The 27731-nt window shown below is 41.2% G+C and overlaps 1 protein-coding gene across 1 annotated transcript in view; it reads right to left on the minus strand.

The window, feature by feature from the left end:
- Nucleotides 1-27731, minus strand: part of carhsp1 (calcium regulated heat stable protein 1) — a 30315-nt gene that overhangs the window by 2018 nt on the left and 566 nt on the right. Inside the window, exons 2-4 of the mRNA XM_031726019.2 lie at nucleotides 4132-4293; nucleotides 2747-2855; nucleotides 1590-1712 (exon numbers count right to left, since the gene is read on the minus strand). Coding sequence (XP_031581879.2) covers nucleotides 1590-1712; nucleotides 2747-2855; nucleotides 4132-4213 — 314 coding nt within the window. The 5' untranslated portion in view covers nucleotides 4214-4293. The remainder of the gene's footprint in view (nucleotides 1-1589; nucleotides 1713-2746; nucleotides 2856-4131; nucleotides 4294-27731) is intronic.

A 27731-nucleotide genomic window follows, 5' to 3' on the forward strand; every position in this document is an offset into this window, starting at 1 on the left:
CCATCCACCTCACTCTGAGTAACCCTTATCACTCAGGCCACTCACACACGGACTCCATCCTGAGACCAAATCTTTTCTTTGCACTACCTCCAAGCACTGTGTTGTCCAATGTGTGGCTTTCCCTTGTTCTGGATATATTCCTCTAGTTTGTATACATTTCTCCTGTTTGTTATTTATTCCTGCACAGTTAGTGTGGAGCACCCATAATGTCATTGTACAAGAACAATGACACTAAAGAGTTATTCTATTTTATTCTTCTATTCTAAGCAGGCCATTGTTCATGCTGAGTACTGGTTTGTCACTGGTAAATAAGAATAGTAGATTTTTCCTGAACAGTCTTCTTCACATGGCTTTCTTTACCTTGGAAAGGATTTCACAATCATCCCGCACTTTCATGGATGTCAAGGCCAAACTTACCAGCTTGGCAGGAAGTGCTGGAGCTTTTCTTTACCTCACAACTTACCGAACTGTTGATGTGGCCACTCCCAAAACTCCTGTTCACTCACTTACAGGTTTGCACTGAAAGTTCCTTAGACCGTGTGCTTTGAGTTTGCAGAAGTCTGACAAACCAAAATAAACCTTTGAGTGGGACAGCAAAGCCTTTAGGACTGGCTGAATCAACAATTTGGTTCATTCTTAAAAAAAAGAATGAATTTATGAACCCGCTCAACAGCACCAACAGACCTGAAGGACCAGAGAAGGCTAATGAATCAAGTCTGCACTTAAAATCACATTCAATCCAGAAAATGATCGATTATTATTCTGATAAGGGCTCAAGTTGATTAAGTGAAAAAAAAAGATGCATGAGGAGTTTATGGCAGATTTTGTGCATTTGTGTCAAAGGGTGCAAAACGCATTAATAGAGTGTAGATGGCAGAGCAAAGGACACTGGGGAAAGCTTTAACACACTCAAAATGATCCCTGAATCAAAAAAAGAAAAATGCCAGAGCAGGACATGAGGGTTGATATCAATATATCAATAGAATTTTATCAATAAACATCACTAGGCTGTGTTATTGTGTCATTAAGCCTTGTTGCTGAGGATAAGCCTGGTCCTGTTATGTTCAACAAACACACGTCCTTCACAGAAACAGTGGGAAAGTCACTCAAAGGCTTTGTGAACCATTTCATTGTTTTGTGCTTAAAAAGTATCCAATGAGCTGTTTCTACGTGTACGTAGGTGTTTAAGTGTTCATGTGCGTGCTGCTAACGTCTGTGTGTTTTAGGCCAGTGGGTGATAACAAAGGTACCGCAGTGAAGGTCATCAGATATTCTGCGGTCCTCCTACACTCGTCGTCACCCTGCTGTGTGTGTGTGTGTGTGTGTGTGTGTGTGTGTGTGTGTGTGTGTGTGTGTGTGTGTGTACACACGTTTCCTTTTACTCCTACACAGAGAGCTGACAAACTTTAACATCAGTGATTCAAACCAAAGCTGCACACACCTCATCAGTGACAGAGCAATAAACACATCCTGACCTTTCACCCACAGAACGATGAGGTGTGTGCACTCACCACTCTCCACACCACAGGTGCTTCCCCACGCTGACATGACCACGAACACATTAATCTGCAGAGCACACACACACTTACTCTGAGATATGGACAAAGATGTCAGCGCCCCCGTCCGATGGCGTGATAAATCCATGGCCTTTGGAGCGCGAGAAACATTTACACACGCCAGTAAACACGGGTCCCTCCGATGCACGAGCCGTCCTACACAGGAAGCACATTACAGAGAGAGGGATGGGAGAAGTGAGCACAGAGCAGACTGATGAACCAGCAGAAGCAGATCCCTCGTAAGATTTTTAAAAACACTCGCGAAGACCCGCCATACATGAAATAAGCATTTTATTTTGAAAGGTCATTGGCTGCTAACCAGCTGGCTCCGTCCTGTTTGCTCTCCAGGAGATCCAATCCTGCGAGTCAGCCGAGTGACAAACAGGACTGCTGCAGGGCAACCTGCAGACAGCGCCAGGCTGGCCCTGAATGAGCTTTTAAAAACATAATATTTACTTTAAAGCAGATCTTATTATGCTCTTCAACAACCAGAGTAGCTTTGCGCAATTCACAGAATATAAACTCGTTTACATCATACAGAGCCAAGAGTGGAAAAAAAATACATATGCTAATATGCAAAATACAGAGTAATGTATGTGCTGACCTCATTATTTAAAACTTTATGTTGAGTCTTCTGAAGAGCAGTTTAAGAGAACTGACTGTGACACTGAGCAGATAGTGAAAAGTGCTGGCATGCACTGCTGTTTGTCTCCATCAGCCACATATTAATCATTTACACATGCCTTCCTACGAATACCCCACAAATGCTGCTTGAATACTGCATGAAATGTAACAATGAATGGAAATTCCAGGACACAAACGATGAAAGCCATGACGCGCTTCGTGCTTGGAAACAGCAGTGCTGCTGCCGTGGACGCTTCCCATAAAGTTTTCCGAGCTGATTAGAAGTTCCCACACATGCGATGGTGGTGGCGGTGGGGGGGTTTCATTGTCAGTGGTTAGACACAGAAGGTCTCGCTGAACATGCTAATCTGACAGTCTGATTAACAAACTGATCACCATGCAGCGTCCAGCACGAGATTATTTACCAGCAATGACAACAAGCCTCACAATAGTGGAGACATAGCAGCGAATATTACACTCGCTTCATTGACTTGTGAATGTGTTTCCTCTCGTTAATATCTAAAGAGTGTGTGTGTGTGTGTGTGTGTGTGTGTGTGTGTCCTCACGCTGAGCAGGTCCTGTTTCTGCGTGTGGGAAGAGGGCTGGGGATGAGGTAGCCTCTCATAGGGGAAGGCGAGCGATCTCTGTGTCTGCAGGCCGGGAGGTGCAGAGATTCTGAAGTAGGGGAAAAAAAACCCAAAACCCTCAGTGTGTTACATTTCAACAAATTTCACGCTACAGTATGGCGAGGGGTTAGAGCAGGGAAACGTTCTGTGCCTGTAATACATCGTGCAAATAAATGAACCGTGGCCTCGGAGCCAGAGATGCTAATACTCGTCCGTGCCACATCATAGCTGTAAACCACCTCAGTGTGAGCTCGACGCGCTCACATGATGAAGTCAGTCACATTAAACATCTCACAGCATCAGGGACGGTTAATTATAAGTGAACCATCCCACCACCACTATAATAATAACAAGAACTGGGTTAACGTGCACAGTAGGTTCACATCAATGCAACACATACTGTTTGTACGTTGATCTGTTTATAGTGAGTGCTCTAACAGTGCACTGTTCCTAAAGTTAGCTCACCTTGCTTCTTTATTCTGTATGCAAATGACTGTGCTAGCTTGCAGCCCAACTAATATGATTTTTCTTAGGAAACTTATTCTTAATTTGCTCACAGCCAACTCTGATATTTCCAGCCATAAAGCAGGACTGCATAGGCTCATGAACTGGTATGATGAGCATCACTTGCACATTAATAGAGAAGAAATGATTATAGATCCCAGATCAGTTGGAGAGCAGACACCTGTTAACACATGTGGCCATGACGCTGGGACAGGTTACTCTGATAGTGCACTTACTTGGCACATGCATATGGAAATGGTGTATAAGACAATCCATCAGTGTCTTTGTTTTCTCTGGAGACTTTGAATTTTGGACTCTGTACCAATCACCCCTCTAATATACACTTCTGGGACAATGGTTTAACAGGTGGAGCCCAATGACATTTTCCCCTGCTCATCTTTCTGACTGACCCCCATGCTCACCTGACCTAAATCTAACAGAACACCTCTGGGACATCATGCTTGGGTTCATCTGACACCAACAGGTCGAACCTCAGACTGTCCAGGAGCTCAGTGATGCCCTTGTCCAGATCCAGGAGGCAATCACCCCATGACATCATCTGTCATCTCATTAGGAGCATGCCCCCATGTTGTCAGGCATGCTAACAAGTACGTGGGGGCCATACAAACTACCGAGTTCCATTTCGAGTTTCTGCGATCAAATTTCAGCAAAATGGACAAGACTAATCTCATTAAAGTAAAGTGCTGATTTGACATTCACATTGTAGGATGTCGATGGATTTTGCTCTGAAAATGAGCAAGAGTACTTAAATGTCAGGTGACACATAAGAGGGTGTTGTGTGTATGTATTTATGTATATACCTGGGGACCGTGGGGATCTCGGAGAAGGCAGTGGAGGGGTCACAGGTCGAGACCCCTTGATGGCAGTGTCTTGAGAGGACATGTTGGAAGAGTTAGAGTCAAAGGATGGGGAGGGAGGATGGGGGTGGCTCAAAAGGGAGCACAGCAGAGCGTGTTAACCACCTGGGAAAGGAAAGGAGGAGGACAGACGAGATTTAGAGCGTGTCACACAGCATGCTTACAAAGAACAGGGTTACCTAACTCTCTCCATTTCTCTCACACACACACACATGCGCGCACACACACACACACACACACACACACACACACACACACACACACACACACACACACACACACACACACACACACACACGATAGTGTGTCAGTCTCACCCAGGTGTTACATGCACTCTTTTACTTCAATAGCAGTTCAAACCGCGAATCCCAATTCCAGCCCCCACTCCCAAAAAGTAAAAAACAATCTGTGCTCACGGATCTCATTGCCGTGGCAACAATAGTTTTAGTACACGTCGATGCGACCTGAGAGAGACAGTGAAGGACAACTGTGCCCTTATTCACCTCAGCCATTACCTCACCCTCTACTCTACGTCAAGCAATTAGGGGAAGGTGGAAAAGAAAACGTGCACCGGCTTCTCCTTTCCATTACAGCTGTATTGTTGAAAGAGAAGAAAGATGAAGAAGAAAAGAGAAAGACACAAGAATGTTAAACAAATACAACCAGGAGAACTTCAGCGAGGTTGTGAACATCAGTATTTCTGAGTAATTCTGCGGAACAAAGTGGAGCAGATTTCCCACGGTGCAAAGGTGTTTTCACACAGCAGTTCTGGACAGCGTGGGGAGAATCAGGTCTGTGATTGGCCAAAGTTCCCCCACATTTAACACGCAGCATGAGGGAGACTGACACATTCTCACAAGAATTGTTTTAGGAACTATTTTTTGTGATACAGACTTCAGAATATAGAATATTATCCATCCATCCATCTTCTTCTGCTTACCCGGGTCGCGGGAGCAGCAGCCTAAGCAGAGAAGCCAGACCTCCCTCTCCCCAGCCACCTCCTCCAGCTTGTCCAGGGGAACACCAAGGCGTTCCCAGGCCAGCCAAAAGATATAATCTCTCCAGCGTGTCCTGGGTCTGCCCCGGGGCCTCCTCCTGGTGGGACAGGCCTGGAACACCTCACCCAGGAGGCATCCTTGTCAGATGCTCGAACCACCTCAACTGTCTCTCTTAATGTGGAGGAGCAGCAGCTACTCTGAGCCCCTCCCGGATGGCCGAACTTCTCACCCCATCTCTAAGGCAGAGGCCAGCCACCCTTCGAAGGAAGCTCATTTCCGCCACTTGTATCCACAATCTCGTTCTTTCGGTCACTACCCACAGCTCGTGACCGTAGCTGAGGGTAGGGATGTAGATCGACCGGTAAATTGAGGGCTTCACTTTTACGCTCAGCTCGCTCTTATAGAATATTAATCTACTCATAATTTATGGTATATTGGTATAGCTTAAGCTAGCAACGTATAAAGTAATTAAACTGGCTTTTTAAAAACAAATAAATGGGCCAGCACAAATACACAGGTGGCTAGAAGACAGTCTGATCTATTGGAGTGGTGGTCCAGCGAGGGGAAAAACAAAATAACCTGCATTCTGTCCGTCTGATATCTTTGGTTGCCAAAAGACTTGCAGTCCTATAGCCAGGGGTGCACATAAGTGGTCTGCAGGTGCGCATTCGCTGTCAAAATAAAAGACGCGCACCAGATAAGAAGTTGCAATTGGCTTCTGCTTATAGAAGCCAATGGGAAAACAACTTTGGGTCATACTGAATAAAATGTCATTTTGAAAAGTCTTTGTTTGGGCCTAAAAGAAGAATCCATGTTATGAAACATGCTTATTTACTAATGACTTGTCAAACATGTCATTCACCAATAAGCATGTGGTTTCACAATCAGACCTGCTCACTAAGCCCGCCCCAAAAAACATTCAAACGACAATACAGTTTGCATTATAACAATATGGAAGTTAAGCATCTTCCTAAGAGAAGAGTCTGGCACAATGATAACATAGTACAAAGCCACATCAAAGCTGGATGCTTGTTCAGATGGATTACTGAGCTCTGTGGAATCTGGTTTCTGTAACAGAGGATGAATAATAGCTATTGAAAGGTTGGAAAACAACTGCGGATCTCTCTGGAACAGCTGTGTGCAGATAAACAAAAACACCAAAACAGGACAGACTACTGCTAATGAACACAAAAACTACAGCACCACGCTCTAAATATCTGAACATGATTAGCACTCTTATCTTTGATAATTTGACAGGAGCATTTTTTCCCCTTCCAAAATCTGGTCATATATTTATCCGGCAAAGTTTGCTCAGCACACAGCAAGTTGTTTTAAGAGTCTTACAGCTACACGCTCTGGCAGCAGTTATATATACTTTACGGTTTTGAAGCACAGCTCCGAGTTAGCATGGTGTCTGATCCACCTTAACTCAATAGACACGAGGTTAATGTAATCACAGCCCCTCAGGACAGCGTGCTTCCTTTATGACCATCAACACACACACGTACACACCTCTGTCAGTCCTCTGTTTACACTGTGACCAAAGCAACCTCCCCCACAAAGTAATAGCAAGTCGCTAAAGTAAAAAAAAAAAAGATGGGGAAAAAGGGAAAAGCTTTTACAGGATGATGGAGCGAACAGACATAAACAAACGAGAGGGTCTTTCCAAGGAGAGGAGGTGGAACAGGGAAAAAGAAAGGAAAAAAGTGGCAGATAAGACATAGCACTCAGGGGAAGGTTGGAAAACAAGATAAGGTGAGTACGGATTTAGCTCACTTAGTGTTACTACTTACTAAATGCAGCTGTTAAAAGGGCCATGATCACATTCCTTCATAACACACTAAAAATTCTGCTCTGGGGTCTTCTTTAAAACAATGCGGCAACTGAATTTTTAAAATGAAATATTTTTAAATTTGCCATAATTTTCCAGGTTTGAGGAGGCTAACCAGGCATTTTCAAACCTATAGTTCTTTTACTCTGGTCTGAATCACGAGTTTGTAAACCACTTCCTGTGGTTTGTGATTACAGAGAGCAAAATCCAAGTGACGCAAAGCAAAATGCGTCAGTAGAAATAATGTTCAGTCCCTTATTATTACTAGCTGGATGTTTCTGGGGCAGGAGCAACAAAAGTAACTACAGGAAGAAGGTGCTATGTTCCCCCGCCCCTCCCTGAGCCTGGTTCTGACGGAGGTTTCTTCCTGTTTAAAGGGAGTTTTTCCTTCCTGCTGTCGCCAAAGTACTTGCTCATAGGGGGTTTTTGTGATTCTTGGGGTTTTCTCTCCATTGTTTAAGGGTCATTACCTTACAATATAAAGCAACTTGAGGCGACTGTTGTTTGGCAATACATAAGTAAAACTGAATTGAACCATTCCTTGGTTGCGCTTCACCAAGTTCAGGTTCCTGGAAGAATTCCAGTGACCGTTTCAGTTGTGAACTTATATTTGCCCCCTTTCATTTTAGCCTTGCTTTGGCCACCCTGAGCATGCCTGCTCTTGTCTGATCTCAGAAGCTAAACACAAACACAAAGTTTAAATCATGCCAAACAGGTTCTGGAACATAACAATCAGTTCACCGAACTCAAGTGGCTTCCACAGTCACCAGATCTCAATCTCAAAGGTGGAGCACCTCTGGGATGTGGTGGAACTGGAGATTAGCATCAGAAAGTGTGTGATGGTGTTTGTGTTTTGGCATGCTGCTGTAAAAAAGTAAAGCTGAACAGGCACATTCAAGTAACAGCAGTGGAAGCTTGCCATTTATCCAAAGGGAGCAAAAACCATTACTGTAATAATGTTATTGTAAAAACTGGCCCTTTTTTCTCACAGTAAATTGCAGGTTATATATGCAACACTAATCAAGATTAACAAAAAGAAATACCCCAGGTAGATTCAAAATATCTGGTATAACATAAGGTACAGAGGGGACAGTTTGCAATAAAATGTGTTAGAAAATATTCACGCTTTCCATGCTAAAATAAAAATGCTGAGTCATTAGAGGTGTGAACAAACGTGAGGAGACCAAGATAAGAGCAGGGGACAGTAAGGAGGTCACACATGATAACAGACCCCAGACATGCATGCACCAATCTTTATAGGAAAGTGACAGAAACCACAGCTGTTCTGCTGCCATCGAACTCTCTGCAACACAGGAACGAACGTTACAGTTGGCTCCTACCAGGCTGCTAGCTAAGATTCAAATCTTTTATGCTCACTGTCAGTTTGACCGACATATGAATCATCTGCTCACGAAGACGAACAATTTATGATGCCACTAAACAAAGTGTGTATGTGCATACAGTTAAGGTCAAAGTGTAGTCCACGGGATGTGTTGCTTTGTTAAGATTAATATTTATTTGAATAAGAAAACACTTTATCCTCCTTGAAAACTTGTCATACTTGGTGAAACTACACAGAAACATGATCATTTCTTTTATTAATGTTTGAAAGTTAAAGCTGCAATATTCTTTAGTGGAAAGCGTATGCACCCTTGACCTTAGAAATTACTGGTCCCTTTAGCATGAATAACTTCTCAGAGTTGCCAGATCAGTCCAACAGCCCTCATCAACATCTACTGAAATCTGAACACTCTTGCATCCAAAATGCTTCATATTGATGTTTTTATCCCCCCAGACTCAAAGGAATCCACTGATTTTATTGTTCTTAAATGATCCCACAGTAGCTCTGATTTTGGTGGCATAAATGTATTACTTAGCAATGATTGGAAAATCTTCATCTGTGATTGTGCGTCACTTGAAAGCCTTAGCAGATCACTTACACTCGATCCTTCGGGTCTGGGGGAAAAAAAACCAAACAAACAAAGCTGGCTACATCCATCTCTCAGGGGAACGCCACACTCTAGACGTCAGAGATTTAAATAAGACAGCATCCAGCTGTCACTCACTAAGAAGGCTCTATTTATTGGCACCCAATCTACGAAGAAGCTGGACTCTAATTTTATCAATTTGAAAAGCTGCCATGCGAGTCTGTGTCGCAAAGCATTGGTAACCTGCTGCGATGCTGATGAACATGAAAGTGTAATGACGCAGATTAAGTTTGATATAAATTTAGTAATAATATCTCAGTTATTCAACACTTTAGAATTTCAAAGGAAGTTCAGCACTTACTGACTTACAGCACATATATGGACACATAAGCATCCTAGTGTGTGTTGTAGTCCATGCATCCTCAAGTATATGAGCATGTGATTCTGCTTCAATTCAAACTACAGACATGCAGGACAACAGGAATGACTTCTTGTCCGCTGTGTCCTAAGCTGCAGTTGTGCATTTTGAAGGGAGGGCGATAGTGACAGTGACTTTTGAGGGGACAGATTTGTGACATTTAGCATGTCTGGAGTGTATAGCTAGTGTATATTGTAGTGTAGTTAGTGTTCAGTGTAGTTGTGTGTCAAAAATTTGCCACCAAAGGCACTTCTGTACAAAAAACGTCTGAGGCATTGGCTGCATTTTAATATCAATAGTTGTATACAACTTTGTTGTTTGCAAAATTTGGGCTTAAGTTTTGAAATCTACAGGTTATATTTTCATTTCAAGTTATAAAAATTATCGTTAACCATGTTTGAGGTTCTCACAAAACAACCCCAAAAACCAATTACTAACTTTTCTGCTTTTTTGCCTGGAAAAAAACAGAAGAAACTGAGATTCTGGGTTCATCCCATTCTCATGAAAGGCAGCACGGTTTCATCCAGGACTGAAGCTGTATAACCACAGACTTCATACATATTTCAGGATGTCAGTGAGGCAGTTTGAGCTCTTGTTGGCAGAGTTGACATCGTATCTAAGGAGGCAGAGAAATCATAGAGAGCTGACTTACCCAAAGCAGCTTCTAGCTGTGTGTCTGAGGTAAAACAGTATTATTTTACCATTTATATATCATTGTATATTCAGTACTGAAGCACGTTTTCATCTACAAGTGCATTTGTTGCCAAATGCAGTGGTCTGATTGGTCAGATCAGTTTATTTGTATTAAAAAAACCAAAACAAACAAACCATAAATCAATGAAGCTTGGTTGGGAAAACTAAATGTCCCAAATTTGTCCAGCCACATTACGCGGTTGGTATGAACGGCTGCATTACAAATAGATGAGTTTGAAACAATATTTTCAACACACAAAATGTTCGCATGGATTTCACCCGTGCAGTGGGACCACTTCTCTGTCTCTCTTACAAACTCAAACAATAGCCACTCTATATCATCTCTCCCACACACACACACACACACACACACACACACACACACACTAGATAAAACCTATGTCCAGTGGAATTTTCCATGATAGTTCTCTGGACAACACGCCACCCAGAGACCCTGCTGACACAGCAAATACCAGCGCCACACACAGTCCACGCAGACATTGTCTGTCAGGCTGAATCCCACACACAGCCAGCTTTGGTGTGATAAACAGTGTCCATGTGATGAGGTTGTTGTACTATGCAAGTCAGAAACAAATGCATACAGGTTCTGTCACTGTTTACTGGTAGTTTCAGAGGTACAGCCTCCTCAAGGTGACGTCTGTTCATCTTCAGCTGCACCCACAGAAATCTCAGTGTTACAGTGTCGGTCCTTGACATTTCTATAAGAGCAAAAGTGCTACGTGCTGATTTTCTGTACTAGCCACCCAAGAGCCTTCAGAGATTTTCTCCTGCACCCCTCCTAGTATTAGTGCCAGTACATTTTAATTAGGTTTGAAGTACGTGGAGGAACTTGTTGGGTGAACAGGGAGAAAGAAATCTCTAATCTTATTCTATCAAAGTCCTGGAATCATCAGACCTAAACTGAATTGAGATTTTGGCAATAAACTCATTTGCAATTTAGCTCAGGGTTACACGAGTAATGATTGGCCAACTGTGACGATGTTAAGCAATGTTAAAGCTCACTGACCGTGATCATTCAGACCAACGGTGGCACATTTATCTTTGCAAGTCATCCCACATCATGTGACCCTCTCGGAGGTGGGCTGGCATTTAAGCGTGGAAGTGTTGATGCAGGTTGCCGGTCTAGACTGACTGACTTCATGAGGTGGTGCAAACAAACACAGCAGCAGGTGACTGACTGGAGCTACTCCACAAAGTTGTCAGGATTTTGGGATCGTCGGATTTCTTAGTTATGTCAGAGGAGATTCCTGACTATGAAGTGACATATCCCAAACTGCTTTAGTGGACATGTTGTTGTTAATGTGTACAAATCCAAACTGTAAAAACAAACACCAGTTTTACTGCAGACTGATTGTTGGGCCGTAGCGGCAACCTCACTACACCGCATGTTGCCTTGTAACAGCACTGCTGGCTCGTGCTTTTGCCGTCTTTAGCTAACACGTGACGTGTGGCTTGCCTGTACTGTGGTACACGGTTTGTTTTAAAAATAAATGTGTGAAGAACCAGTGAAACAGGGACCAACAAAGACACAAGAGCATCAAATACAGTGCAGAGACTGACGGACGAGAAATTCTGCTTTGAAAGCTTTTATGGGAATATCCGGCACCCATAAGAACATCGAATATAATCAATCGGCCTTTTATCCAATAGAGATACGAGAGCAGGAAATGGAAGGGGAGAAAATGAAATCATACCAAACATGAGGTCAAACCAGTACAGTGTGCATTTAAAAGAAAAAAAAAAAATAGAGATGACAGATGGAAATGTGTTAGAGAGAAGGAAAAGGAGAGTTGATATAATAGGATTACCATGTGGGAAAGTAAACATTTTAATTTTGCTTTTCCATCCCTCCCTTGCTTCATCTTTTTCTTTACCCCCCTGCTTCCCTTCTAGTTTGTGTCTCTGCTGCTCTCTCAGAGGTACACTCAGTTCCTCGTTCACACTGGGGGGCAGAGGAAGATGAAATGTCACCGAGGACAAGATGACACGAAGGCAAAGTAAGGAAACTGAGCCGACATGAAATTAACAGGAACTTTGCAGAAACTTGGAGACTCCAAGGCTGGAAAACTGTTACTGTGGGTGACACAACTATGTCCAGGTAACTGAACACAGAACAGTCTCCTCTTTGTTTCTGAGCTCCAGATTGAAACATTTTACCTTTAGCTTTGCCCAAAAGCTGCACTTAGCAATAAAAAGCAGCTGTTTAAAGGAGCCATTTAGCTTTCTTGCTAACTGTAATGTTGCAAGACTGGTGTCATACTGTGAGTATCTATCAGGAACAAGAGAATAGGAATGCAGCTTGACCAATATTCACTGTTACTAAACTAAAGTTACCCTTTTAAGATTAAAAACAGTAACTATAAATCCAAGAATCCTGAGGAAAACAAAAAAGAAAGCTGGTCTTACTATTACATCGATACACAAAAATGTCACCAAAGAGCACTCGTAGTGAGCTGTTAAACATGGTGACTATCCAGCGTCCAGTAAAGTGTGGCTTGTCAACTATTTGGGAGCATTTCCGGTTTAGTCATCTTGTTAAAGGTGAGACAGCAAAAACAGGAAAAGCTTTTTGGATAATTTTTTTGTCTTTGTGGCTAAAATTGTAGCTTAATAGTTAACATTTCAAAACTGCCAGTGTGCCGTCACCACCGCGACTTCATTTCTGTTCCAACGAGTCCTCCATCGAGACTCTGTACAGGAATGCAGCACTGTTTTTAGATTTATTACATGGAAATTAAAAGAACTAGTTTTATTACTCAGAGCGTGGATAGCATTAGTAGTGAGAGCATTAGCAGCCTTCTTTACTCATAGGTCAATATCCATATGTTATTAGGCAATGTGGTTATGTACTGCTCCAAATGAATGCTTCTGTAAGGGTTGTGACAGATTATAATTCAGGCAGTATAAATTTTTCCATGATATAAAAAGGCCATATGACAATATTATTGCTTAAACAATACAACGCATTTACATGTCCTACTGTGCACAATAATGGGACAAGTCAAGCCTTACAAGGTTACGTCGTTATAAATCCCGCTGCCTGCAAACACCAATAAACATTTTTTTTCCTGTATCAATAGAAATATTTTCTTGAAATATTGTGATATTATTTTGAGGCTATATTATCCACCCCTAACCCATATGTCTGCTTATTTTGACAAAATGCATCCAAATACTTAATAGATCAAAATACTTCTTCATCTTTCTCATTGACAACATCCAATCTGTGTATTAGCAGATGAGATCTGTAATGCAGGAGTGTGTCTGCTGTGTTACACAACCGCTGTAATATAGTGATAACATTACTAATTCATTTAAACAAAAAACCCCAACAAGGGGTTGCAATATTGAATCCTTCAGTCAGCTAATAACCATCACATCCCTAGCTACAATAACTTCTACCGTCAACAGCTCAGCTCCCCCCTAAACAAAACACTCAGTTATCATTCACCCCTGTGAGGCGCCAGGAAGGTATAAAAGGTATGAACAAAACAGCCCCTTAAATGTACCGCTTTTTTTTGTTTTGTTTTTTTTGTTTACGTCAAAACTTAACTCACCAATACTGAATTAGTGTTTGAAGTATAATCTCTGCAAACAGTGGCAAAAGGCCAAGGAGTTTGATTTCAATCTCCTGTAGCCTGGCACTGGTCTCACGGAGTTAAAGATTCCTAGCTGACATAAACCACGGTCACATGTTTGCATCTGCACTGCGACATTCTGAGAGGACCTTGAGCCGTTGCAGCTGATGGAGGCAGAGTCATTGTTGCATCTCCACTCTTAAGCGGTCGAGATGAATGAAGTGGACGGGGGATGCAAATGGCTCCAGGCCCCTTATTGAAGACCTCAATGCGCGCACACAAAGAATAACGTAATCTGCTTTACAAACACTATGAGCCTGTGTTGAATGCAGAAAGCAACCTTAAGCGTAGCACATGAAGCTCTCTTTGGAAGGCACAGTGGGTGGGTGTGTTTGTGGTACTGTGGATGCGTGCGTGGCTGAAAGTCGCTTGCATGTGTGTGACGGCAAAAGATGGTCCCGATCCCTCAATTTGATGACTCACTCCCCCGATGTGCGTCACTGGATTTGGTGTTTTAAACATTACGCAGACTGTGACCGTGACCGTCAGCAAACTCCTGCTTCACACCTGTTTACACGAGGAGCCGTATGAATGCATCTACAGAGCTGAGCCCCCCCACCCACCGAGGAACCGTATATCTTCCAGGTGCATGTCACCCCTGTTTCCCCCACCTCTTAGAGCCCATAGTCACCCAGACACAGACCTGAAACAATACATACATTTTAAAATGGGTCAGTTAGGCTTCTAGGGTTTAAGTTCAAGCTAAGTTCTTTTAAAAGTGATCAGCTAATGCAGAACTGAGACTACAATAGAAAACCAAAAAGCCTCCAGTATCAAAAATTGCACCTTCAGATACACTCATATGCAACTATTTCTTTCTAGGGACTAGTTTGGCACCAAAACAAGCAGGCGCAGTTAGCAGCTATTATAAGTTACTATACTCAACTCACTTTTTCACTTAAATTACTGCAGCTTTCATTTTAACATGAGAGAGTTTTACATTTTTCTTGATTTAAAAGAGCTGGACTCAAACAGCATTATACTGTCCTTGGTGCACAAAGTGTCAGAATTATACCACTTAAAAAAAAAAGATTTTTTGGTACGTTAGCATACTGTTTTAACATTGCTTAAAAAATAAAAAGCATAAAAACAATGTTTTCATGGGCTTTAGGCACCCGTGTCTCTTGTATATTGATGAGGATCATTACACAGAAATCAAAAGAAGTGGCTCATTTGAAGCAGTGATTTATTCTTGTGGGTTCTTGTGGTCGAGAGCAGGTGAGGAGTCACGACATCGCTTTTGATTCTATTGTTATTTTTGTTGCTTTTAAATAAAAATCTTTTTGTTAATCTTTAAGCTCATAAACTATCTCCTTAATTTTAAATAAAGCAAAATATAATACCCAAATTATTACTTTTTTGCATCCTAATGCAATACTGTATTATATCCCATGAACAAACAGGCTTTGTAACAATCTTTTTACAAGCAGGTCTTCACTGTGTTTATATTGTACACATGCTGCAGACTCAGATTATACTTCTGTTTGTTTACATGAAAACTCCACAGGGGAGCTGAAGGATTCTTCCTTTTCTTTAGGCTAACATCCTCACAGTTCTGCCCTCTCCTGTGGGTGTCATAACCACAGCTGGTGATTAGCACTTCCTGGATAAAGTAGGAAAAAGGAAGCGATCTGTTCAGTCACTGGACAGGGGAAATGCTTTTACCACCATATGTGATTTGCATTTTGAATCTCTTCAAGCTCATATGGGCAGCCAACATTCTCCTTTTATAGCATCTTTTATGGTGATATATTTTTTGCCCAAAACAACAAGAAAAAAATTAAAGATAACTTTATAGAAAGATGTATAGAAAGTAAGAAACTTGAAACCTTTGAACACCATGTGTAAGTATTTTTCTTCCTCCTTAGGGTCATAACTTCCCGTCATTCCCCATGTGTATCTTACAAGCATAAATCTTCTGGAAAATATTGACATTATGATGCACAGACGGCTGGAGAAACGGAAAGGGATGCCGAGTTTCCCATAAGCTGATGGATCTTTAAAGAAAGAGAGGGTGACATCCCCCCCAGAGGGTCATACTGACCGGGGTAAACTAAGTGAATTTAAACACTGTCTTCTTTAAAGGTTCTTCACTGTAACATGTAACAATCCACCTAATGTTATATGAACACTGAAATTATAAATATCAAACCAGTTATCTGGTATGCACCACAGCATCGCTGATCAAACATATTACACTGGAATCCAGTTAAACAGCAGCACAGGCTCACTGCAACATACAGTAATGTTGCCTCTTACTGGTGTACTGGGATTCTTATGCTTGGCTTTCAGATTGCCCAGAATCACAGCTACAACAGCCAATAAAAAAACTGACACAATCATATGTTTGGTGCCACTTCTGCTCTACTGCAATTTTGGTTGTGCAATTTCCACACTGCAGTAACCACAAGCTCCAGAAAACAGTGATTTGGGTAATTTAGTTACATCGCTTGAAGAGAACTTAAAGCAGCGGGTAAGCAAGATCATATCAAGGTCGGGTCAAAGGAGAAATAATCACTCATATCACTTAACTCATATTAAAGTATTTTTTTTTTAAATATATATGTGTTAATGTGTATGTATATATCTAAAGTGCGAAGGTTGCAATTATGAGGATTCAAACATATGGTTTGAAATAAATGACCAGCAGATTTAATGGTTATTGATGTGGGACAGCAAAAGATCAATATACTGCTGGATCAATACTGGATTAGCAAACTGATAACTGTCTAACTGAATCATGGGTACTTCTCTATAACATGACAGTATATCCAAGTAAACAACCAACAACAGGTTTTATGCATTTGGCATTAAATTGTCCTCGCAGACTGATTATTTTTCAGATACTCGTTTTATTTTCCTAACAGAGTCCTGTCCACTTCAAACCAGCTAGAAGCAGCAACAACATTGCTTTAGTGTTTAGGACCCACTGCTCAAGAACGGAAGGTTTGAGAAAACAGGTTCAGGCGGAGTGTAAGTATCACTCTGCTCTCGACCTGAATGAATATCCTTCGCCGCACTGAAGGGCATCCACAAACGTTTTTGACCTTGGAGAGCTCTTTAGATTTTGGAGTGATTAAGTCTCTCACTTCAGTGGCAAAGACAACAGCAGGCCGTAAATGTTTAAGCGTTTCGATAAGACGGCTCTGCACTAAAACTAAGGTGGTTTGAGTCATGAGCACCAGGTCTGATTTTAAATAGTGGAGTACATTTTTGTCCATGTTCATTATCTATTTTTTTCCATCCAAAAAGATGAAATGTTTGAAGTTGAGACAATATTTGAACAAAGTGCAAACGTGGATTCATCTTCTCATTTTGATAAATCCACTGAAAATAGGCAGTCTGTGCTTCTCAGTGGTAGCGATCATCAGCTACTGGATACAGAAACCATTAGAGCGCTCTGGACACAACACATGAAACAAACAATGAGCAATTAAAATAATTATGTCTACAATAAGGGCACAGAAACTGAAAATTACATCTGCTGGCCTGCTCACAAAGCTCATTAATCGTTAAATTACACGTCTGTTAATAACAATGTTGAAATGAAGTTTGCAGTGAATCCATTTCCCCCGTAATCATTTACTTTTACATCATTCAGAGCATCCAGCAAGAAATCGGACACCTAAATGGTCGATGTTGGATACGGAAATTATTCCCGTTGATCCTTTGGACAGATAAAACTATAATTTGTTACAACATCGAGGTTTAGATGTCGACACATTTTCATAAAACATGACGGGCCTCGTTTTTGCACAGTGAAATCAGTCAGTCCGATTTTAAATTCTGCGGAGCAGTAAATTCGGCTTCTATTGCCCGGTTTACACGACTGAGCCCGCCTTCTAATCATTTGAGCCAATAGAATCACGGTAACGTTACTGCGAAGCGGTGAACATTTGTTTTGGATGCAAGACAGCACAAGTAAGACAAAGTTTGTGCTACTGTTTTTCCAAATGTGACGCGTAACTTTGGTCTTCGTTTATTGTTGGTTCAGTGAATTTTGTTCGGAGCATGACAAAATCTGCAGTTTTGGAATCTGTGAGATGTCAGCGTTTAGTAGAGGCCTTACTCGTCCGCGTACATGCCTTTGGGTGAATCGGGGTTATGCCTGTATTTGCATAACAGACCTGGCGTCACGGCCCATTAAACTGGACGTACCCCCCCTCGCCCGAGCAAGTTGGAAAAAAAGAAAAAAAAGAAAAAAGCTGCCTTAGAAGTTAGCATGCGGGGAAGTTGGGGGTTGTTGGCAAAAAGGCTGATTAAAAACACTTTGGACAGCAAAGCTGGGTGGCAGACATGGAGAGGGGAAAAAAGTAGGCCTGGGTGAGGAAGAGAAACTGTAGCTGTGTGAGAAAGGCTAAGAAAACAAGAGTGAGGGGAGTTTGTGGGGTCACTGAGCAATGCAGCTTTCTCTGAATGGAGCACAAATTTATTGCTGTTGACAGTTTGGATAAGAGCCACATTTTGATTTATCGCCTGGTGTGATTAATGATGTCCTAGCAGTAATTATTAGCCATACTTGCAAATCAAATATGAAACTTTAAAGCTTGTAAGATCATGGGGATAAAATGTGTTTGTATATTTATTAAGTAAGGTGTGTTTTATGTTTGGAGGTCTAGAGAATCTCACTTTAGACCCTGCTGCAGACAAACAAAATACACATCCAAGTCAAACAGTGCAACCTGATCCTGTGGTACCATCACTCAGCTCACATGTATACTTTTACAGCTTCCCACAAAATGCATCTTCCTTGACAGAGGAAATTTGGGGGGGTTGGGGGTCCCAAAGCGTTTTAACCAAAGCCAGAGTTAACTCACCAGCAGTTCTAAAGCTGTGGTGGCTACATTTACTCAAACACAGAAATCAAAGGAAAATGCACAGATCTCTATCAAATATTGAATCACAGATTGCTTGTAATTACTGCAAATGGTATTTACTAATGTAGTCACACCCAAATGGCTCCTTGTCAGCCAGGAAAGTCCCTTCCAACCAACATGGCATGTCTAAACAAAGAATAACAAACGTAAGCGCTACGAGAGAGGAGTTCACCTGCATAAAGAGTCCATTATCATTTAAATTGTTTGTTGGCTTTGTATGTTTCCATCAGTGGCGTCAGATGACTTTTACACAAAGGTAAGCAGAGATGATGGATTAATATTACTGCTGCATATGTTTAAGAAATACTTCATATTCTGTTTATTTACAGCATCATAATCTATAGTTCATGTTTGTTGTCCTGTAAGGTAAAGTATCTCTTGCTACAATGGCTGAGCACAGCCCTACATCTTCATTTAAAAAAAAACAACAAACAATCAGCTGAATAAACAGGCTAGCTGTGTTTCCACACAAAGCTAGCTCCGTCGACTCACTCCTTAAAGCAACTAGAATGATGAAAAAGACGAGAGCAGTTATTGAGGTCAGTTACAGGATACATAATGCACAGACTCACCATTACAGAGGTGAATGATAACAAAGACATGGCCTGTAAAAGCAAAGATTCCCTAGCAGAGAAATGAAAACTTGCACACATATAAGGTAATACTTGCCCTTTGTTCCAGTCACTCACGGCATTTTGTTCAACTGCATATAAAAGAACTGTGTACTGTGGGTTTTGGCGGTGATCTGAACCATAGTCCAGAGGAGTGTACTATGAAACCAGATTACTGGATTAACAAACCAGGTCTAGCTTTAAGTCAGAGTTTTCTGTGCCACGAGAGAGGCTCGGTTTTTACCTGGCTAAATCACCATGGTAACTTATACTGATAATAAAATCTGTTCACAGATTTGGTTTGTTTTTAACTCTTCTGGTCTTTACAGCATGTTTTAAATTTGATACAGATTCTCTTCCAGGGGAATATAATTTAAGTTGTTGAGTTGTATCTTACTAAAACCACTGGATGAAGCATTGCATTGTCACATTAATGTATACATGTTGTACTTGATTCGAGTCTGTTGCCAAGTCTCTTTCACACTGCTGGAACTGCAGCTACTACAACAGAGGACACACCATGAATACCTGCTCAATCAATATTACAATTTGATGTGCAACAAACTAAAGTGATTTCCATGCCTCCTTTATTCGGCTCTGGGACATTAACATGTAATGTCTAAATGAATCCAGTTTAAAGTTTCAGAGCTCTAATGTGCAGCAATCTTAGAAATAAACAGCAACACTGAACGTCATCATCTGATAATGTCTGACTAGAGTAGGCGGCACTTACAGGGATCATTTCGGGTTTAAGAAGAATGACATTTTGGGGGGGTTGTCCCAAAACGTTTTAACGTTTGCAAAATGCTAATTTTTATGAGAGCAAGCTCGCAACCCGAAGCAGAAAGGCCAGCTTAACAGGGAAAGTTGATAGCCAGCATCATGATACTTGTTACCTAGCTGGGTTTTTAGAATTTGTTGAGCCAGCAAATGCAAAGTAAGCTTTGCTGTGTTGAACTTTGTTGGTAATACCCCTCAGTAGTCCTATCATCGCTCTGTGGGATTGCTTATGACTGACGCCGTTCTTGTCTGTGTCGTTATCCGTTGTCATCAGTCGTCTGTGTTTATTTTGAAAAGGTGCATTTCAGGATGGTTGAGTCACTCACTGCAGACCAAATCTACCTCGTCGTAGGCCAGACGAGGAGGAGGACCCATCAGAGTACTGCTCTCCACCCTACATTAAACCCAGTGTGGGACCAAAACATTAAAACCACAGTAGCATATAGGTGAGAGAAATGTGCCACAATAAATACATAAAGGCAGACAAGCATCTCTGCAAATGCAGTCACATAACACTCTAATTTGTAAATCAAACCAGCAGTTAGAAGTCGAAAATATCCTCTTGCTTTCTGTCATGTGATGACAGATCAGTATTCCCACTCCAAACACACGCAGACACACAAACCAGTCCACGCATGAATTTATGTGCATGCAATCAGACGCATCTTTGCTGCAGGTGTCTATATGAAAATAGAATGAGGCAGAAAAAATGTCATCTCAATAATGATGACATTATTTTAAGACATTATTGGGGAAATGAGGTAAAAATGTCATTGAACAGCTAGCTACTGCCATCACTTTGACTACCACTGATCTAACAACCCTGAGCTGGCTCCAGGTGACACACAGTCTGCAAATCTTCCAATCGGTGCTAGCGACAGGATTTGACAGGCATCGTATGACAGGTGATGGCAAGCTGGCAGCACTTATTTGTACATGCGAGTATGCGAAAGTATGATTTATGTGTCAGCTCCAAATAAGAAAAGTTGAAGTGTGAAAATGTATCCAGCACGCTGACATGATTACAGGTCGGTCAGTTAAACAGTTCTAATGATTGTTATTGATACATGCTATCAGCTGTGCATCCTTATCAGGTAAATGATTCAGTAATATTAGCACACACAGGTGTGAGATTTTCCGATACTTTGCATATATTTAAATAAACTGAATGTGTGAAACAGTCTTACTGTAGAGGGGAAATACCACACCTAACCTATCACAACAGCTTAACTCTGCTAAACCTGGATCACATTTTGTGGGGTTTTTTTTTTGTTTTTTTAAACATGTTGACAGTAAAAGACAAAAGCTTCTGTTTGCTTTTTGTACATCGTTCATACACAGCTTTTACACTACTGTGACACGTAGTTAGCAGCTAATTTCTTACAAAAATAATACAGATGAGAAGCAGCTACTGACTATGAAAAATCACACGTATCCAGGTAGAGCACAGGTGCAAAGGAAAGGTCATTAAAGGTCATTCAAAGTCTGTGTGACCTCTGCCACAGAGACTGTTCTTTCACTGCATAACCAGCCCAAATGCTGGGACAAAGACAGGAAACACCTTCTCAGGGTGCAGCATTAGTCCAAACTAAATATCACTGACAATGTGTCTGGCTGAAAAGTTTGGAAAAACAAAATCTGATTGATGACCAACTTTACATTCTCCTTGTAGCCTTGACTCTAACGTGCATGCAAACATAACGGATATTCAGCCATGGCTGCTAAGATGGCTCGTGCTAACCCAGAAAGAGTCACGGAAAAGGAAGCCAGCGGTATCGCTGTGTCCCCCGAATGCAAACAGTTCCAGCCATGATACATTTGCATGCAAATCTTAAGTTAGATTTACCGGTTTAACTAAGTGCTTCCTGCTTTCCAAAGTGTGAGCGGCGATGTGCTAGGCATAGATTGCAAGAGCCATTCCAGTCATAATTCCCTACGCTGTGTGGAATTTGCCCCCAAGGTAAACAACAGGAAACATAACAGCACAAAATGCACGCACGCACGCACTCACACACCTTTACAGGGAAGAACTAACAAAGCGAGGCCACAAAACATCAGTCGCTCTCTTTTATCCCATTTTATCTTCCAGTTGTATCTCACTGGCTTCTCTCTCCACCTCTAGTTACGCATCATCATGTTAAGTGCACTTTGCTACAGAAACAAGCATTACACTCGGACAGTTGCATTTACACATGAAATAATCAGTGCAATGAGCATTTACTAAACCAACAGGAAAGTAATTGGTAACTATTTTAATTACGGTTTTGTGTATGTTTACTTTAACATGTTGGAAATGTGCCTAAAAAGCCAGTTAGCTTAGCGTAGCATAAAAATTGGAGGCCAGTAAAAATAACTGGCTTTGTCAAGAAGGTGAGAAATTCCAAAACTGTGTCCATATACTTTTGGTGTATTACAAAGATCTTACTGCCCAATTCAACAATTATATTTAAGGCACTAATTTTTCTTTGCCTGTGTTGCTGGCTGTATTTAGAACAGCATGGAACAACATGACTGCTCCGTCAAGAACCTGACGAGCGATTTTGGAATTTGCTGGGTTGGCGACTGTGAGCCAGGCTTTACCACCAAACATCATCCTGAAGGGGGCTGAGGCAGAACAGAGTCAAAAATCTAAAGAAAAGGTTTAAAACACCTACCTAAAAATTACGACTTGCAATGAGATGTAGAATAAAGTCATACTGTAATATTTGGATTGCCATCTGCTTTTGTCCCTCCTCACGCTCTTACACCTCTCTCTCATTGTCTGTGATTTACTGCCTACAGCCATGTCTCACAGGAGATTATTACACCCGATCATATTGCACAACAACATTCAAAACAAGCTCCTTCTCCTGGCTTCACAGCTGTAAAAGGAACAGCCATAAAAAACAAACAAAGAAACCCACTGGTGAGAATTAAAGTGGCCTGATGGCACCCTTATCGTTTATGAGGGTAGCGTCTACAGCTTGCATTGCCGACATTCAAATGAGTGAGTATCTACCGCCATGTGTAAAACACGGTGGAGGCTCTGACCAGAACCTACAGCAGGTGGAGAACTGGTTCAAATATATGGAACGCCAGGACTGCCATAATGAATTACTTAAATACACCATTAAATAATTAATTAAATGTGGCAATAATTAATTAAAATTGGAATTAATTAATTAAATACATAGTTATGACACATGTAATTAATTAATTATTGCCACATTTAATTAATTATTTATGTATTTCACATTTTAATTAATTATTGACACATTTAATTAATTATTTAATGATATATTTATTTATTTCATTTGGCAGTCCTGGCGCCTGGCTCTCACCATGAATTAATTTTATCTGTCAGCCTCACCCATCAAACCCAGGGGGCGGGGTTAACGCTGCCCATGCAGCTTCTCTAACATTTGATTGGTTGCCGTGCAAAGTAAGTCAAAACAGGTCGATCCTAGATAATCGATTGCTTCTGTAGACTTGAGGCAGTCAGGTGTCCCAGAATGCATTTCAAATCACAGGCAGCAATGGTGGTGGTGTAGTTTTAAAATACCCGTTTTCTGTCACCAACTACACGCCGAATGTCGCTACCGTAATCTTCACATGTCTGGTCAGGTTGTCAACATAGAACATGTTTGCAAAAGTGCTCAGATGTTTTCAGAGATTTCACTGCTCTGCTAACAGTCAGCATGCAGAGTGCACCGAGGGGGTTACGTCAACCGGTTTGTTTACATATTCCACTTTCCGTGTTCCACATGTTGCATTCGCATATTCTCATTTTCACCGAACGATCGTCTCTTTCTGCCTGGTCTTGTGTCTCTGTGCTTCTGTAACATAAAGAACGAGCTGACATTTTTCTCACGAAACCAGCGATCAGCTCAGCAGGCCCTCAGTTTACCTGCATGCGTCCTCCTCACCTGTCAGCTGTTTAACACCTGCTGCTAATTCAAGAAACACGCCCACGTTACCTGGTGATCGTCACAGTTTAACTGGGCAGTCGGTGCTCGATATAACGCAATGTCAGCGCATTTTTCTGCACAAGATAAGTAAAGTATAGTATTTTCCCGAGCACAGAGCTGCTGGAGCTATAGGCTGTTTATAGGCAAACCCACTTTATCGGCGGCTGATGTCCAATCACCGCACACAGCTTTGAAACCTCACCTGAGTTTTAGCTCTCAGTGGTTAAACGCTGGACTTAATTCACTCAGGTTTTGTCTGTCGGGTCACGTTTACTTCGCTGTTTTATTTACAACTGAGCAAATCGGTTTGGCTGAGTTCACAACTGCATAGTTTTACAGACCTTTAATGGTTCACTGGCACATGTGTTAGACTGAACTATTCGCTTTTCTTTATCTGGTGTGTTTTGGATTTAACAGTGAATTTTGAGATTAAACTGACTTTTAAAATGTTTTTATACAAAGAGGAAAGAGAAGGCGCATTTCCACCGAGAGGAGCAGAGTTTGCAACAGCATGTTCATCATGAAGACTGCAACCTGGACAGAAATATTATATCATCTGTTTTTAATAGTTATTCAACTGTATTCTAAGCACCAGCTATCTGCTAGAATTTTTAGAGTTTACTTAACTAAAAATAAATGAGGTTAACATATAATTTGTGTGATTTCTCTCTCTCTCTCTCTCTTTTCTTTTCGGTCATGTTATGTTTAACTGTAAAAGGTTTGTTACAAACTATGAAACACATCGTGCAGACTTCTGGATGTTAGAAGAAAACTAATACTGCTCATGAATGAGACTAAAGGCAGGAAGGTGTCCTTTAAAACTAAACATGTTAACAGGACCTCCCTATTTATATCATAGTGTATGATATAGCACGTGTATTTCAGTAATAACCTACTGATTTCAGTGCAGTGGTGAACAGTCACACAGCTCACATGGGCGTTATCTGTGATATACCTTAACTATAATTTATCCAAGTTAACTTCAGTTAACCATTCAGACAGTTCTTTTTTGCAATGAAAACATAAACACCCATGCTGCGTACATTATAGCTGCTTATGCAGTAACCATGGTAACCACGGACTCTGGATCGACGGAGGTCAGACAACAATTTTACATGTATGATCTTAAAACAGGACATAGCCACTATCCGTCCTGGCCTCATATCAAATGTGAACGCAGACTGAGTCTATGTTTGACGTTTGCTTTATATCTAATCTTCCTCTCAAACATTTAAACAGCAGCGAGTCTGCAGCTGAGGGAATACAAACTCAAATTGTCGGAACAGGTTCGATCGTGGATTCATTTGGTAATTTATTAAATGTATAACTGTTATTCTAATCTGCTGCTGAGTCTCTTACACTGATGAAAATGCAGATAACACAGATCACGAACACCTGTTCAACCAATCACTTTCATTCCACTTTGATCTGCGACAAACTGACGGTTCATCTCTGTTACAGTGTTGCGTTAGACTGCTATATTTTTGTGTTCTTTATGCTGTAGATTTCACGTCTCTGGAATAGTTGGCAGTAATAAGGATGATTTTCTGTAAAATCATATTGATATGACCCGTGACATATTCGTAGATGACAGTTAGATAGTCAGCTGTGAAACTCTGGGTTAACTCAGAGAGCTGAAGATATCGTGGAGAGATGCTGATCTCGCTCCGTGGTGTACAGGGCCGTTTACCCTCATGATTAATATTCACGATAAAAATATTAGCCGAACATCATGAAGTCTGTATGTGTTTCATAGTGTCGAACAACCTTTGTACAGTTAAAGCCAGCAGTTACTACATGACGGAAACACCAACGTTTTTCTTTTTATACGTTTATACACAGGTCACGCTGATTACTGAACAAAACCCAAAGATCAGTTGTTAATCGAATTTATTTGCTCTCTCTCCTCCTTAAACATGTTTTTAATGTTAGTTATAATTCAGAATTGGCGACTGAAACACGTAGGACACATACGAACATCAGGAAATAACACCCGATAAATATAACCTCAGTAAAAGAAGTCAGTGTCAGCGGGGTTATTACAGCAGTGTACCGGGGCCTGCGCTTTGTCGGCGGTAACAACAGCTCGATTGCTTGCGAGGCAAGCGGGTCTATCCCACGCTTTGCCGTGAGACTGGGCAGACATCTCCGAAATCATCAAGCACTTTTGCAAAGAGGCTGTATCTTGACAAACCGACCAGACATATGAAGATTAAACCACTACATTCTCGGCTAAAAAATATTAAAACTGTATTTGGTGACACACAAACAGGGTTTTTCAAAGTTCAGTTCTGCCGGTTGTTGTGGGCTATAAACAATGGCCACCAGGCCAAAGCAATGGTTTTGAGTCGATCAGCGTTAACCCCACCCTCTGAGTTTGATGGGTGAAGCTGACAGATAAAATTAATTCATGGTGAGAGCCAGGCGCCAGGACTGCCAAAATGAAATAAATAAATGTATCATTAAATAATTAATTAAATGTGTCAATAATTAATTAAAATGTGAAATACATAATTAATTAAATGTGTCAATAATTAATTAATTACATGTGTCATAACTATTTATTTAATTAATTAATTCCAATTTTAATTAATTATTGCCACATTTAATTAATTATTTAATGGTGTATTTAAGTAATTCATTATGGCAGTCCTGGCGTTCCATACAAATACCACACCCGTCTCCAGCTGCAATCAAAGAGTTCAAGTCTGAGAAGCAGCTGATTATACAGCTCCAAAATTTATTGGGGTAGTTTCTTCACAGTAAGTTGCCCTCTAGCTTATGAAAGACATGGCTGAAAATTCAATAAATAAGAACTCAATAAAAATGAGTAAATCCAGAATTGTTAGAGCTCAACATAAGATCACAAACAGCCCCAACAGCACGGGGGTGTCTTCTGGGTTCACTGCATTCTGCTGTGCAGCTTTACTGGTCGAGGATGGCGTTCATATTTTGACACAGCGTGCTAAATCATCACGTCAGTCAACCTGACATCGAATGCAGTGTTTACAATATCCTTCTTTAAATGTTTACTGCGAATTTCTAACTCCACTTCAGCGGCCATCTCAAATGTCATGGTGTTACTTTAGAAGTTGTTCAAAAAAAAAACAGAAAAACCACAATAAAGCACTTAACAATAAAGTAGACTGGCACAGATCAAAATACATCAGAAATTTAAATATCAAAGTGCTACCTTTGAATTTTTTTCACGTTGGGGGAAGTTTGAGGCGTCTTATACAGTTTAAAAATGCACACAGGCATGCAGGTGCTGGACAAAACCCTAGACCTGCAACCCACTCTAATTTGTGTGCAGCTCTGGAGGGACCTCAGCCTTTAACTGACAACCACATCCTCAGTGAAACTGTGATGATAGCCAGTCAATACCTTTCCTTAGAAATCGAGGATTTTTTTTTTTCTTCACACACAACCAAACAATAAAACTCAACACATCTAATGATCTTTTTCTTGCTTCAACCAACAACAGGCAGGAATCAGGGCTCAAAAACACAGGATCATCCTCCACCTTTGCTGTCCTCTGTGGCTAATGCACTCACACCCACACACATACGGAGAAAAACAAACATGCACTTGTCCAATAATGAGCTGCTGATAGATACTGGCAATATCATGCGGCTCTTAAGCGCCCACAGATGCTCGTCTTCCAGGACTTCATTAGCTCTGAATGGGGGGGGTGAGAAAAAGCCTTTTCACGTCTCTGAATGAAAGCCTCTGACTTTCATAAACACACACACACACACACACACACACACACACACACACACACACACACACACACACACA

The sequence above is a fragment of the Oreochromis aureus genome, linkage group 4 (assembly GCF_013358895.1).
Source record: "Oreochromis aureus strain Israel breed Guangdong linkage group 4, ZZ_aureus, whole genome shotgun sequence".
Lineage (NCBI taxonomy): Eukaryota > Metazoa > Chordata > Actinopteri > Cichliformes > Cichlidae > Oreochromis > Oreochromis aureus.